General features: G+C 37.5%; 1 protein-coding gene across 2 annotated transcripts in view; it reads left to right on the top strand.

Moving 5' to 3' along the window:
* Positions 1–1,019: 1,019 nt before the first annotated feature.
* Positions 1,020–17,005, top strand: part of Smox (Smad on X) — a 63,023-nt gene continuing 47,037 nt past the window's right edge. For both annotated transcript variants that reach the window (XM_069846878.1, XM_069846877.1), the window contains exon 1: positions 1,020–1,508. In XM_069846878.1, the coding sequence (XP_069702979.1) occupies positions 1,312–1,508 (197 nt within the window). In that variant the 5' untranslated portion in view covers positions 1,020–1,311. The remainder of the gene's footprint in view (positions 1,509–17,005) is intronic.

Here is a 17,005-nt window from a genome sequence, read left to right as displayed (position 1 = left end):
GTCTAGTTTTTCTTTATTACTAGTAGCTATTATACTCATGTTTAATATAAGCCCTCCAACTCCTGTACTTCCCAGAGCTCTTCAGACGGAGTTATAACGTCCAGAATGTCCGCCGATGGGAAGAGCGGTACTTTTGTTTGGGATCCAGATTTCAATAGTACCGCGTCCAATGCAAAAAGGGTTATTCAGGACCGTGCCTCTAGCTACCTAGCCAGAAGACTGTATAGATCATAGACAAATAAATAGATATAGATTACATGATATGTGATCTGTGATATAATGCCTCACTCTTTCGTTCGAAAGACATTTCTTTTTTAAATGCTTAATTGCCTCGCCCCTTGTTGACAGTTCTTCACATTTGGTTCATCTGTAATCATGGGTTCGCGCAACCCACCTATATCGGAAGTATTTGGTTTGCAGGTCTGAGCATGGATAAATATATTTATCCATGGGTCTGAGCCTCCTGGTGGTTGCCATAGCTCCCTTCTGTATTGTCTTTTGTGCTGGCATTAGTCTTGTTTATTCCATTTCTTGCATCCCCCATTGCATTTGTCGGCTTTTTGATCAAATGGGTTCTATGTCTGCCTGCACTGGAATCTGCCTATGTTTCAACACGTTTTCGGATGGATTTACTAACTCAATGGTCTGAACTTTCCTTCTGCTGATTTTTGGCAATGTGTAGTTTTCATTGTCTCCACAAGACTGCGTGCGAGTTTAAAACTTAAGGACAGTGGACGACAAATTCTATTTGGTTCTCCCGATCTTTAGTTTATGTTGACGCCTCTACACCCACGTGTTCTTTTCAGTTTGTGCTTAGTGTATCATAACTGTCATAAAGTTTCTACTAATAAAATAAAATAAAATAAATGTAAGAGCCCAATTCTAATTTTGTTTCATGATGCTTGTGCTGTCATCTATCATCGAATCAAGATACTTAATTTTACGTTTCACAAACGCGGAGTAATATTCAGTATATATCATAAAATTAGTAACAAATATTTAAACGGTTTTTTAGACAAGAACTTTATTTAAACTAACATATATTTTTCAGATAAAAGTAACAAAACATTCGTCAATGAAATCATTTACACAAGTGTTTATGTACTTGGGACTATGTTTTTGGCAAGCGTTGGAAAAGAGTGGTACGTTTGCGAGTTGACAACATGTCGTTTGGTGTTGTTCCTGAGTAGTGAATAATCTGTGTGCAATGTTGTGATGTTCATGAAAATCGTAGTTAATTATCAGTTACTCGTGTTATAGTCTTTTAGTAGAGGTTAGGGGATTGTAGAAATATTGGGATTTCATGTAGCTATGACGTCTATGCTTCCGTTTACACCTCCTATCGTAAAACGACTTCTGGGGTGGAAGAAAGGTGAAGGGGAGGATAAGTGGAGTGAAAAGGCTGTAAAGAGTTTAGTGAAGAAACTGAAAAAAACTGGTGGCCTAGACGAACTTGAAAAAGCTATTACAACACAGGATCCTACAACTAAGTGTATAACAATACCCAGGTTTGTAAAATAAGCCGTCTTATTTTTTCAGAGGATGAATAGTGGTAGTTGCGGCAAAGGTAATAGAGGCAGCCTGTGGTAATGTTGACTACAGAAATTTGTCTTTACTTTTTCAAGTCCCTTACTGGGTATTTCCAAAATTGTACAGTTTGTTCAATGATCCATGCCAGGATTTTAAAATGTCTGTGTATGAAAAATTGGTGGCTTAGTGAGTGACCTTGATGCTGTGAACAATAATGGAATTATACATGCTTATAGAAACGAGAATTATGGTTGGGATTCAAGACACATTGGATTGCGTTATTTTCTCACTGTATTTGGCGGTTCCATAACGTAATTTTACAATTCCGTGAAAACTGCATTTACGAAGTTTTAATTCACTCAGATATATTATTTTGATCACTGTTTTAGTTTACAGTTACAAGTAATTTAATTTAATTGTAACAGCTTGCAATAATAATGCTAGAAAAGTCCGTTTCATTGTATTTTAGCAGAAATATTTTCACACAATGTTTGGGTGCAATAATTTGTATATACTTACCCTATCTGGTAATTCTCCATAAGAACCAGGGTATACTCATGGAAATAAACCTTCCTTGACTCTCTACTAATTACACCATAACATGCGAGAGGTCCAGGATGAATAACTAGGAAAGTGACCCTTTTCCCTAGTACTGCGTCCTGGAACGCTCGCCTGTTATATTGGTAACAAGTAAGGGTGAAGGGAAAGCATGTGTGTCTCCTTTGGTGTGGTTTTTGTGGAGAATTACTACAGCGAATTATTTATAATTTTTTTCTATCTGCTGAGGAAATGTGCGCGCAGTTTGAGGGAAGGTTGTATTGTTTACAAGGTATGTGACAAGGTTAGTGGGTTAGTTGAGAGGGTATCTAAGCGACGGGAGGCCGAGGATCTTAAATTATTGAAATCTTTTCACATATTTCTCGGCCTCACGTCACTTAGATATCCCCTCAGCTAACCCACTAACCTTGTCACATAGTTACCTTGTAAAAGACCGGCGGTCCCTTGCTGATTACCAGTATGACATTTTATATTGTAAGTAATCCTATTGTCTGTTATTTTTTAAATGTAGAAATATATTTTATCTATTTCATTAATTTATAGGCTTGTAATACTTCGGAAATATATATCAAGAAGTAATAAGTGAACCTGCTTATATTTTTACGCAATGTTAACCTACATTCGCAACATGGTATTAAGACAGAAATTTAGCTGTGAAAAGTATGGAGACCTCACTAACTTCTTAATATTGACGACTCTGAGATTCTTCAGTTTATGGATAGGCCTGATAGTATCTTCTCACCTCCAAAACTAGATGGCTGGACGGCATAGAAGATGGCTTTAGGAAGTTGGGATAGGACCTTATCAGCATGGTGGGATATCATTGAAGAGGTCAAGGTCCTCTAGAGAAATGTAACACCAGGAAAGAAGGAGATCTCACCAAAATCTCTTAATGCAAAAGGCACCTTTAAAGTTGGCTGTTTGATATCTGAAAGACACAGAAGAAGGCAGAATAGTATATGTGGGATGCAATTTTTTTTTTCTTCCCACATGCTTAAGGCCTGCTCTGTCTTGTAATATATTATTTATTATTTTAATTTTCGAGTGATTTTGCACTGAATGTTGATTAAATGATGAGTTACCAGCGTAGTGTACCATAATATGAAGTACTTCAATGTCATATTTTGTTTTTTTTCCTGTAGGCTACGTTTCGTAATCAGGTGTCAAGACACAACATTCTTAGACTTGGTTGATGTTTAATATTCAGGGTAAAGTATCTTTTCGATTTAACTGAAGTAAATATAGGATAGGCTATGATGTTTGAAAGTGTTATTCTGAAGCATTTTTTAAAGGTTTAAGTTGTTACAATAACTGAGTCTATAATATATACGGTAGCTATTACCGGTATGTGTAAATTAATTTATGAGAATTAATTCAGCTCGTTAACACTGTAATGAACGTATGCTAAATGATAGCCTACTAGTTATATGTTTGATGATAGCCTACTAGTTACTATATGTTTGAAAATTATTGAATGCTTTCGTACATCATCTTGAAAGAACCACTTCCATGATTAAGAAAATGTTCTTCACTTAGACATGTTGGTACTACCACAGTCTAGTATATACAGTTGCGAAGGTCAATACGTAGTAAATATGCAAACATTAGATAGTTGCTCACCACTAGGATCGCTAATATCGCCTCATTACAGGCAATGCAATATAGTACCGTCACAGTCCATTGTTTCTAGCACCCTCAAAACTCAAGCTTCGTGACTGTACATAGTAGACTGTGGTACTACTCTGCTGTAGCTTAAGTGATAACGTTGTTGGATAGAAATCCAGTGGGCTACATCTGGGTCCTCCTACAAGTTTAATTCCATCCCATAGACGTTGGGTCTTGTTGGCCCTTTTTGTCTTAAGGAGTGAGCTTGCACCATGGTGATCACATGGCCAAGGACCTCATTGAGTAGGCTATAGAACAAGCCAAAGTACCCAGATCATGAAAGTAGATTTTGATGACTGACATATCTCATACAGCGAAATTGCTGTAGCCTAATCTCTGATTTCCCCTCTCTTTAAAAGCATTTGTTTAATTTAATTTATTAGTTGACAAATTCGAGAATATAAGAAGCGATTATTTGTGGTTAGTGCTAAGAGAGCATGGAATACCACACAAACTAAGAGAAGGTTAATTAAGAGGGCTCCAAATGTAAAATTAAAATAGGCCTTCATCTGTTTGGCAGCTTCGTAGTGAATTCTGGTGTTCTGCAAGGAGATGGACTACCTCCATTATTTTCAAAAGTCATTCTAGAAAATTAGAAAGGAAAATAATGGAATCTATTTGGATTGAAACAGATTTAATTGTCCTATATATTATACTGGGCCAGTAGATGTTATTTTGGTCTGATTCAACATATGAAGAGTAACATATTATCAAGATCTGTGAAGATCTCGTCATATAAGACCCTCATAAGACCAGTTCTACTGTATGCCTGTGAAACGTGGACTATGAACAAAAATAATAAACAAATTCTCCAGTGTTTTGAAAGAAAAATATTGCGCAGAGTGTATGGCTCAGTGTGTGAAAGGGGTGTATGGAGGCGAAGACATAACCAAGAATTGTATTCTCTTTATGAAGATGTGGAAGTCTCTAAATACATAATGTTAACCAGGCTAAGATGGGCAGGACACCTGATAAGGAAGGAAGAGGCAGAGATCCCAAAGAGATTAATGCTAACACAGCCAGATGGGACAAGAAGGAAAGGAAGGCCGAGATCAAGATGGATTGATGGAGTGGATGGTGATGCAAGAGCTCTTGGAGTAAGAAATTGGAGGATGGTAGCTTTGGATCGCGATGGCTGGAGACGAGTCCTTGAGGGAGCCAAGACTCAGCAATGAGTTGTAGAGCTACCGATGATGATATGTTATACTGACTTATTCTGATGGTACTGTTCTAATAATATGAGAAATGGAAGATGACCTAAAACAATTATTCAGAGTTTTGGTCAGTGAAACAAAAGACACCAGTTTAAAAATCAACACCTCTAAAACCAAATATATGAACGTATTAAGACACTCAGATAATATAAATGTGTTTAAGATAAGTAATTGAGAATTTTAAAAAGTAGAACAATTTAAATACTTAGGCCTATTTGGGATGTATGATTAATAGTGAAAATTTGTTTGAGAAGGAAATCACTGACTGCTTAACTAATGCAAATAAATGCTACTAGTTTCCAAAAAAATTCTGGGGCTCAAATTTCTCTTCAGAACAACAATCTAAGAGTCCACAAAACAGTAATATTACAGTATCTGTGCTTTTATATTCAGCACAAACTTGGAGTCTAACAAAAAATAGTCAGCAAAATCTTTTATTACATTCGAAACAAAATTTTGAGAAAGATTTTTGGCCTCATTCGAGATAAGAGTACATGGGAAATGGTGGAAAAATGGTGGACTGAGAAGCCTGTGTAGAGATCCAGATATAGTGGCACTGGTGAAAAACTGAAGACAATAGCTAGGAGAAGCACTAATCACATCCTCCCAAAATTTAGCTAAACTGAATTTAGTACAGAACCAAGCGCTTTTGATTAATTACAGGTGCTGTTAAATCCACACAGTTAGGTGCAACGTGCCTGTTGACATCCAACTACACCATAACACTCAAACTTGAAAAGCAGATAAAAATACCTTTATAATCACATCTTTTGCGTTAGATACTATTCATCAGAAGTACCCACAACAAGATGGTTACAAGTTTATACAGATGGGCCGCTCACAGTTATTGAAACAGGAATCTATGGAGAGTTTTAATGAAGTCAGTAAGCTCATGTCGAAACTCTTTCAGACTGCACACATTGTTAGATCTCTATATTAGACAAATACAAAACATTTTCTAGAAAATGAAAACAAAAAAAAAAAATTCTGCCCATACTAATTGGTTGCAAAATGAACACTTGAATAAAATATCGGAAAACTGAGTAACCCTCTGTAGATAATGCCCATTCAGCTGGTGCAGGCATAGCCATACTCCTGAGGATGCTGCCTGCACAAGTGTAGCCGCTAGGTGGCAGGTAGTGCACACTGCTATTAGGAATAATGTTAATAGCGGGGTGCACTATCTGCCACCTAGCAGCAAAATAACTTTGATTGAGCGGGCAGTTTACGCAGCCATAAGATGTGATCCATCAGGCAGTAGTACAGAGTATTGACATATGAAAGTTTGTTATGGCAGCGCCACTGCCTGCTGCATTGCACCCTATACCTGCAGGAACTGCCTACTCAAAGTTATTTTGCCGTTAGGTCGCAGGGAGTGTCCACCGCTATTAACATTATCACTTTATCAGTATATGCAAAGTCACTACCTACCACCTAGCGGCTACTCGCGCATAACTGTTCATTGGGCAGGCAGTGTAAGCAGCCATAAGATGTGATCCAGCAGGCAGTGGACAGCGCATAACAAATATGGTGGTGAATAATATAGTATTGTGTTTGTCGAATGTATTGACAATTGTAAAAATATATGTAAATAGTTAATATGTGTTGTCAATGTTTTATTTGGCTGTAGTATTCCTTATCACAAACAGAGATGTATAAATGCAAAAAAATAATGTGGAATAAACTGAAACAATAACAAGTTGGAGTGAAGTTAGTGGAACATGTGCGTGGAATAATGTTAAAGAGCAAGTCTTGCATTGGATATACTGTAGATTTCCAGCAATTTAGGACAACTCCATAACATCCTTCAGCAGTGGGATTATTGAAATATGACACCATTGTTTCAAAGCTGCTCTCATGTGTAGTTTCCTGCATAAGTGGACAGATGAACTTCTGATGGTTCTCCTTGGTTTGAGGACAGCAGTTGATGAAGATCTTGGGCATTCTCCTATGCAACTAGAGTCAACGGCAATTGGGAAGGCGGTACTCTGCTAGCGTTTGCGTCGAGAGAGAGACAGATAGAGAGAGCAAGGCAGCTTACAACATTGTCACATCGTACTTCACGCGCACATGTAATACAAATAGCGTAGGAGAGAATTTAAATTATCAAAAGACAATAATGACCTTAGCCGTTGATTACTGTAAGCATGACATCAAACATAAACTTTTTCCTTCACTAATAATATTCTTTGTACGGTTCTCAATCCCACACCACATGTTTCTGCAGTCGTTTCTTGCGCATTGGCAACGTTGCAACCAGCATCAAGATGTCTGGCAGTGTTCTGCACGTCAACATTTATGGTTCTACTGTACAAGCTTGTGACATCACATTTCAGAAATGCTACGGCGCATGTAGGAGCCGACCACTTTCCGAACTGCCATCTAATCTAGTGTATGGATCCACCCTATGCCTCCCTGGAGATTTCTTTCATCCATCAGCCATTGTTGAGAGTTAGGACTTAGGCCTCGACAAATTACGGAGAATTATCGAACATAATATGCAGTATATACATACAACCAGTGCAACTCACTATCAAGTCCTAAGATTTTCATACACAAGGATTTAAACAGCTGCAGCCATCTATTTCTACATATTGATGAAGTTAGATCACTTCTCCAACTACTTTGTGATGGTCCACACTCTGTGCTACTTCGTGAAGGCAAGGTCTATACATTGCTCATTAAAAGAAAAGAGAAGAAAATGAATATTGATAGACTTAAACCAGCTTTCATTTAAGAGACTCCTACAGATGTTCCAGAGGCACTTCGAAAATTGCCACTTTCTATGCCTCTGCAGTCAAGCCTCTTCTTACCACCCAAGCTGGTAGAATCATCACATTGCCTAAAGGCGACTTAGAAGTTAAACATGGCAGTGTTATTCGAGGAGGGTACTATAGGGTTGGTAACAAATGTTTCTTTGTACAATTTTTCTTTTCTTTATATAGTATTTTGTTTTTTCTTTGTTACATTTAGTCCAGCTCTATTTTAAGGTATGTTGTTGTTTTCTAATGCCAGGCTTTTGACAATAAAGTCATTTGACCTCTTGCACTCCAATATTTTTCAAAGATATTATCATGGTCAGCCACTGAAGCACAGATTTTGAGGTGTTCCGAATCCATTTCTTGGTTTGAGTTGCACAATGGGCAGTTAGGGGACTGATATATTCCAATTCTGTGCAGGTGTTTGGCCAAACATTCATGGCCTGTTGCCAATCTAAATGCAGCTACAGACGATTTTTGTGGTAAATCGGGAATTAACTGTGGATTATGATGCAGAGAGTTCCATTTTTTCCCTTGAGATTGTGTTATCAAATTTTGTTTGTTGAAGTCTAAGTATGTTGGAGTGAAAATGGCAAGGTATATACATATTGTTTTATACAGGGTACAGCATTTGGTTCTGATGAGTTTCAACATGCTGTCGTAAAGAGACTATAAGGTTTAAAAATTAAAAAATAACACAGTATGCAGCTTGAATAATGCAATTTATTGGAATGTCTTCATTTTTTAAAAAATTACACATTTCAAGAGATCCCCTTGGTATCTTATGACCTGTTGTAATCTTACAAGAAAATTGTTCATCACACTTTGCATAAACCTGGGGTTTCGTTCATTTCTTGCACTTCAGCCTGTATCCTGTTCTTCAGATCCTGGATAGAGTGTGATCTGGTTTGAAACAATCTTGCTTAGAGCTGTCCGCACAAAAAGAAGTCCGGAGCTGTTAGATCTGGGGATCGAGCCGGCCAATTGATATCTCCAAACCGAGAAATTATGCGTCCTAGGAAGAAATTTCTCAACAGTCGCAATGTGTCTTTGGTAGTATGGGCCATAGCTCCATCTTGTTGAAACCACATGTCATCCCTGTTTAGTACGCCTCAAACTGTCTGTAACATCTGTCGATACTGTTCATCATTACTGTAACAGCTCTCTCATCGATCTTCGAAAAAATAGGGACCAATTATGACTGCAGCAGGAACAGCACACCATACAGTCACCTTTTCACAATGTAATGGCCGTTCATGCAGTTTCATAGCATTTGTGTGACTCCAGTATCGGAAATTTTGCTTGTTGACAAAGCCATAGTGAAAATGTGCCTCGTCTGACATAAATTATTCAACACCTTATCATGTTCTTGAAGTATGGCACCAAATTCTATTGCAAAATGAAGTTGAGAGGCCCGATCTTGTGGTTTCAATTGCTGAACCACTTGAATCTTGTAGGGATGAAATTTTAGATCCTTATGCAATATCCGACGAACTGTCCTGTCAGATATGAGCAAGGCCACAGCATGTTGCACTGCAGATCTTGACAGACTTTGTTACACAGCCAATCTCACTCTTTGGATATCTTCTGGAGTACAAACATAATGCCCACTACCATGAAAAGAAGGTTGTGAATTGCCTCTGGCATTAAACACGTTAAACCAACTCACTGTTGTGTTCCTTGAAGGAATCCTACCATGTGTCTGAACATTGAACTCAGGACGAAATCGACGTTGTGTTTGAACAACGGTCTTACTTTCAATATACAGTAGCGTGCAAATTAATCCGAACAACGTAATTACTTATGCAAAAACACTCAAACGGGATAAAAAAAGGATCTAAGACATACCTCAGTAATCTATGTGGCCTCCCTTGTTCCTAATAACAGCTCTGAGACGATTTGGCATGGATTCCACTAATTTCCCACAAATATTCTTATTTCTTCATCGCGAAACCATACACCAATGAGGGCAGAAATCATCTCCTTTGTAGAACAATCCATCTTTTGCATTCTTCTTTTGCAAATTGACCACAAGTTCTCAATGGGGTTGATGTCGGGTGAGTTGCCTGGCCAGGGGAGTACCTGAATATTCTTCTTGTTGAAGAATTCTGTAGTTTTTCGAGACGTATGGCATGGTGCCAGGTCTTGTTGGAACACACCTCTGCCATCCAGAAATGATTTTTGCAGCTGGGGTACGATTCTGGTTTCCAATAAGTGAATATATTTGTCAGAATTCATCATTCTCTTGATAGGTATTAATGCTCCAGGCCCTTCATGTGTAAAACAACCCCAAAACATTACTTTAGGGGGGTATTTGGGTGCTTGTTGGAGATGAGCTGCTGTTACTTTTTCGGATCCTTTCCGTACGTAAGAAACATGGTAGCCGTGGACCTCGAAATGAGACTCATCGGAAAAAAGTACGTTCTTCCAGTCATTCAACGTCCAGTGTTGATGTAATTTTGCCCACATTAAGCGTTTTTTTGCACATAACAGGGATTAGTAGTTGCTTCTTAATAGGCTTACAAGCCCTTCGTCCAGCTTCCAAAAGCCTACGCCGCACTGTTGTGACGTGAATATTCGCCCCAGTGGTAGCCATTAACTCGCGGGTTAAGTTGACAGCAGTTAGTCTAGGATTTAATTTACTTTTCCTGACAAACGCTCACCTGCAGGTGAAGTCTTCCTTTTCCGGCCACAGTTTCCTTTTTTCTGGGGTGTAATGGATCCAATCTCCCTGTATCGTTTTATGATCGAATTAACAGTAGCCAAACCGATGTGACATTCTGCAACAATTTGCCTCTGTGTCATAGAAGAATGCTCTGCTAATGTTATAATTTTAGACCGTTTTCATGGAGTTGTATCAATTTGTGAAGACGACAGAATGTACACAGGATTGCAGTATTAAGTCTTCAACACAACTGAAATGCTTATAAGTACAAAACTACAGGCAAAATGTCATATATTATAAAAAAATAATGACAGACCTTCAACAATGGAATTACACGTACTACAGATGTCAGTTAAAGCGGTATGAGCAGCTGTGAGGCCAACAATGATAGAAAATGTAAAAATATGTCGTGTTCGGATTAATTTGCACGCTACTGTATACTGATACCACAAAAATGCGTATGTTAACTGGCCAAGCATCCATGATTAACAAAATTGCATGTTTGGAAGTTCATGGTGCCTTGATTACATTTCATTTTCGCTACTCTCATTTCATTTTACAGCTCTTCCAAACTAATCAGAACCAACTGTCCGACCATGTATTTATGGGAGCAATAAAGTTTAACTTCTATTAAGCCACTACACAGCTGCTATTCTACCCCACTGCTGTGACCAAGATCAGTGTTATGATACACAGTACATATTCAGAGAGCTCATCTTGTAGTTGACTAGCTATCTATTAGAAAGACCTGCAGACACAAGATACAATTTTTTATTGTTTGAACCGTACCACCATTCTTTTCGTGTTGAATTTAAATATCACTGAAATACAGATGATCTAAAATTATTGCAGTAAGGCATAATGTAACTTTCATGGGAAAATGAAGTTACCAAATACATGGGACTGCACACACTGTTGTCCTAAGATGCTGCAAAAGGAACTTTGCTTTTTTTCAGTACGCTTCTAAACAATATTTCCCAGATGTGAAACAGCCAGTAACCCAGTGAGATGAAACTTCAAAGTCTAAAAGTCAGTACCCTGTGTATGATCCTTTGGACTTAATTACTTAGTGCCTTAATATGCTTTGACATGTTGTCAGTGATTTTTATTTCGTAGTCATCCCACATTTTGCAACAATTATATTAAATACTTTCTTGTTCTTCTGTCATTTATATAAATTTTGTCTGCAGATCGAACATTTTGAATTTGATTAATATCGTGACAGTTCTTAGTTCAGTGGCATTTTACATCTTCTTTATTTTAATTTTTTTCAGAAGTGCCATTATTTTTGCTTTATGACAAGAAACCCTCCAGTCTTACTTAAATACAGGGTGTCCAGAAATTAAGTATCTATTTTGTAGAAATAGGGCATTTAGGGGTAAGATGTATATGGTAATAAATTGCAAGTACATTGTGTATCTAAACTGTGTAGTTGCTGCTGGAGTCCATGCAACAGCTTAACATGTGTTCTTTCGTTACAAGCACCTGAATCTGCATGATCTTCATCTTACCAGACAAGGTTGCTGTGGTGATGTGGAGTCTAGAGGAGTTGTCGTATGGTAATATTCAGACAAAATTTCAGTGCTGATTCCATAAAGCTGGACCCACAGACAAAACACTTAACATGCTGGTTAACAAGTTTAAGCATACTCGGACAGTCACAACGGAGCCCATAAGAGGATGTCTATCATCCTCTGAAACGCCATCAGGTTGTCCATTGCGCTTAGTTCAAAATCAGTGCAGCGTTTGATGATGCATAGGTGTTGCGTTTAACACTGAAGAAGCCGTACCAGCTGCAGGTTCTGCACCACCTTCATGACGAGGAGTTTGCACAGTATGTGACTTCTTTGTGTGTCGATTAATCAAAGGACGTGTTCTCACCTGACTCATTACCACACTGGTGGAGCTCAACCTGCAGGTGGACAATATGATGATGCTTCAGAGGATGATGGACGTCCTCGTACGGGCTATGTTGTGACAGTCCGAGTACGCTTAAACTTGATCACCAGCATGTGAAGTGTTTTGTCTGTGGATTCAGCTTTATGGAATCTGCATTGAAATTTTGTCTGAATGTCACCATGCGACAGCCTCTCTAGTCTCCACATCAGCATAGCAACCTTTTCTGGTAAGCTGAAGATCATGTAGATTCAGTTACTTGTAATGACAGAACACATGTTTAGCTGTTGTCACCAAGTCAATGCATGAACTTCAGCAGCAACTACACAGTTTAGAAACACTGTGTACTTGAAATTATTACCATACACATTTTACCCATAAATGTCCTATTTTTACAAAATCGATACTTAATTTCTGGACACCTTGTATGTATATGGGTCATTCCATGAGGAGTGGGACATTTCATCAAAATTTTAAAATTATGAGACGAGGTGGAAATTTTATAGTAACTATTACCTACACTGTGTACTGCCTGTTTACAAGGATATTTTGGTGGGAAACTGCTTTCCTTATGAAACTTAGCTTCAAGATATCAGTTGCTTTTTTTTCTCCCCCCCCATGCGAATTTCATTTTAAGGTCAACATTTACTTATCTTATATCATAGAATCTTCTCGACTCCTCCTGCACTGCGAAATGACTGTTCATTTCAATATGCAGATTTTTTTCCCTGTGATCATTTTGATCACATTTCCGTCCCCGTCGCGTATGTGGTACCTAAGAGGTTACGTCCATTTTCGGTTTTCCCCTTAAAAATTTTCTAGAGCTCCTTCAGTGGAGCAGCGTAATCCGGAGTGAGACTAGTGGCCAACAGGCTTGGAGCTCACATATTTAGTTTCTTGCAGCCCCGAACCCCTTGCAAGGACGCGTTTGCGTACCTTTTAAATTTGTCCTCCCAATTCACCTCTTTCAATTCAATTCAAACAAAAAATTCAAAAAATCTTCTATCATGATATAAGTAAACTCTTTTAATATTTGGCTTCTCTAAAGCCCTGAGTTATACAATATAATTGGTAAATTTATATTAAGTTGGGCATTATATATACATTTTTTTTAAACACTAGAAATTGTTTGATTATTTCTTTGCGTTTCATTTTATACTGTGTTAATGATATATTTCAATGTCTTCTTAGCATAAATTGTACTTCAAAATAATTTGTCTACTGAGTAATTCTGACCGTAATGTGAGCGACAGATGACTGTAATGTGAATGACACAAATACAGCACATTTTTCATAATGTAAACATACTCGTATTCTACAGGAATTTTATTCCCACTCAATTATCACTATCATATTGTGATGTTCAACAGAAAAAACCTTATCTTTCCAGTTTTTAAAAGAGCAAAGTTTGCCATAATTGTGTATGCATGTTCTTTGTCTTGTAATGTGAGTGACAGTACATTTAACATTTTTTTCCTTTTGAATAAATTATAATTTCTCAAGTAACTGTACACCTATTTTCATCTACTGGGCAATGAAATACTTTATCAAATGAAAATATACAATTAAAATCTGGAACTGTATAATTAAGAATGTGTGGTGAGAATTGTTACATTGTAAAATGAGTGACAGTGGAATGACCCTCATGTTTCCGTTGTACTATAGATGAATGTGAGGAAGTGGATGTGTGTAGCACTTGTATATGATTTTGATGTCTCATGGTAACTTTGCAAAGTGCCATAGCTATACTATTTTAATATACTACTAGGTTCAAAAAGTTCCCGGAATTTTACTACCATTTTTCGTATTAATATATAACAAGGGATATTATACATTTGTTTTGTTGGTAACATTCATGATGTCATTTCCTTAAAGTTTGCTGATAATGGCAATTATTGGTTTTGAGTTGTAGGCAATTGTTTATCATAGTGTTTTGTTTGTTCGTCGCATTTTGTAATTATGTCCACAGAGCAAAGTACAAACATCAAGTTCTGTGTTTTGCTGGGGACATGATCAGTATGGCTGATGAAGATGGTGATTTCTTAAACAAAATGAAACTGGTGCTACTTGTACGACCCAGTCCCTAAACGACAGTCATGTGAGTGGAAATCGAAAACATCTCCTCGGAAGCAAAAATTTCCTAGGGACACTTCCAAAGGCAAAGTTATTTTAAATGTTATGTTTTATTTAACGACGCTCGCAACTGCAGAGGTTATATCAGCATCGCCGGATGTGCCGGAATTTTGTCCCGCAGGAGTTCTTTCACATGCCAGTAAATCTACTGACATGAGCCTGTCGCATTTAAGCACACTTAAAGCAAAGTTATGTTGGAAGTTTTCTTCGACTCTCAGGGTCTCATGCACCATGAGTTCATTCCAGAAGGTCGTACTGTAACGAAAGAATTGTACGTAGAAACCCTCCGTCGCCTCTGGGACGCAGTGAGAAGGAAACGTCCAGAAAAGTGGGTAGAAAACAACTGGTTCCTTATGCATGACAATGCACCTGCTCATCGCGCAATTATTGTAAAGAATTTTCTTGCCAGGCACAACATAACTGCTTTGGATCACCCACCATACTCTCCTGATCTCTCACCACCTGATTACTTTCTGTTTCCCCGTCTGAAAAGTCATCTGAAAGGACGGAGATTCAGTGCTGAAGAGGTTATCGCAAACGCGACAAGAGCACTAAGACGGGTTTCACAAAATGGCTTCCAGGCCTGCTTCCAGGAACTCTACACGCGTTGGCAAAAGTGTGTTGTTGCGGAAGGCAACTATTTTGAAGGGAATGCTGTAGAATAGTGTTTAAGGTACGTTGTTTCTATGATGCTAGCAAATTCCGGGAACTTTTTGAACCTAGTATGTATATTCGAAGCCACTAATGCAAGTTGTGTATTTCACTAATATTTCTGGGTAGGTTGTGTTACCTTGTCTTTTTCATTCATACGGATTGGTTTCTTCCTCATCTAAAAATAATAAAGTTTATCATGCAAAATATCTGAAATAAAACATATAACAATTATAACAGTTTTGTCTTACAGTATTTCCAATTGTAGTTGAAGGTAATGGAAAAATTGTGCGTTATATTCATAAATAACTTTTGTAGGCCTGCTCATACTTGTACAAATTTGCGGAGATTAATATTTTATTAACGCATGGATTAATATTTATAAAATGGACATACTTTATTTTTTCTGTCATCAGCTGTCTAAAACCTTCTGGCAACTGGATTTTTTTTCATCGTGGCATGTGAAATTTTCTGTCCTCCACCTTGTCTTCAAACTAATGCCTTGCAGTTAGATACTTGCTGATGTTTCTTTATGATACATTTACTCTTTTGATTCATTTATTTACAAGGGGAAATCACAATCTGTAAACATATTATATTTTAACGAAATTCATATTCATTTTTGTAGACTTTGAAGAATGTATTTGTTTCTTGTGTTTTAACATTCGACTTTGCTTCAGTCTCTCTCCCTCTCCCCTCTCTCCCTATCTCTCTCTCTCTCTTTCTCTCTGTCAATGGTTTGTTGAGGCCTGATAAGTTGAAATGATTTTATGTGTAATAATTTCTCATAGGAAATTATTTTTCCCTCCAGTACTAGCTTTTATCATCTCAATGAGTCACACCAGTCAGTTTGATTTGTTAGTGAAATGACGTGTTGCTCAGTTCTGTGTTAAATTTATAGTTGTGTGTTTGGTTTAGAATTTGTTAGTGAGCTGGCACGTTACTTAGTTTTGTATTTAAGTTACCATCATTGTGTGTAAGTTGTATTGTTATGTCAAGACATAACTAGAACAACGACTAGGTGATTCGCAATAAAATAGCTGGCAATCTTTTTCCAGATAGGAAAACTGTTAATCAGTTTAAAATGTTTTGACAAAATTACAGTCGTCCCTGAATTGCTATCATGTATTTGTGTGAGTAGAGTCTGATTTTGTAACTAGATGCTGGAGAAAGTGGATGTTAGGAGAGTGAAGTATGATTCGAATTACATGGCCACGTCATTTCACATAACTGGTATTGGTATAAAAACACCCTGTTTATGCATGAAATTTCACTACATGATGAAGAGATTGGTGTGTGGCGTGATTTGAAATAATAGGGCCTATTTTTTATGAAGGTACAGTAGAACCCCGATTATCCTTCACCCTATTAACCGATTGGTGGATTAACTGTCTGTCTTTCTCTTGCTTTTTCTGCAGAAATATATTAAGTACTGTACATTGTATAAGCACATTATTTTTATTTGTAGAGAGTGTTATTACAAGCTTTTTCCCCTACACAGTATGATCTATTGTTCGAATTGTCATACTGTGTACCTTCTATATGAAATGTTTCTACGGGTGTCAAAAGAACACTCATTGTGCTAGGAAACGAAAAAAAATATAAAGTGTAAATAATTGAGTGATTTGGGGAAAGATGAACCGTGGCTCATCTTGCATCAGAATACGAGATTGGAGTGTAGAAAGTATGTAAATCTGCAACACGAGGCCTCCAATACTGATATCTTTCCACAGACAGCCATTGTAAGGAGTTTCCTTGCCCCTAAAAAGCCGTTGTTGATAACCAGACTTAAATTAGTGAACTTCTGATCCACTATCTAGCATGTTAAACGCAACACCAGCAAAACCACGAAGGTAATTACAAAAGTTTAAATATTATTCACTAAATTTACGAAAATCTTTTATGGTACGGATTATCCGATTTTTTCGATTAAC

Source organism: Periplaneta americana, chromosome 15 (assembly GCF_040183065.1).
Source record: "Periplaneta americana isolate PAMFEO1 chromosome 15, P.americana_PAMFEO1_priV1, whole genome shotgun sequence".
NCBI lineage: Eukaryota > Metazoa > Arthropoda > Insecta > Blattodea > Blattidae > Periplaneta > Periplaneta americana.
This window is presented reverse-complemented; position numbering and strand designations above follow the sequence as displayed.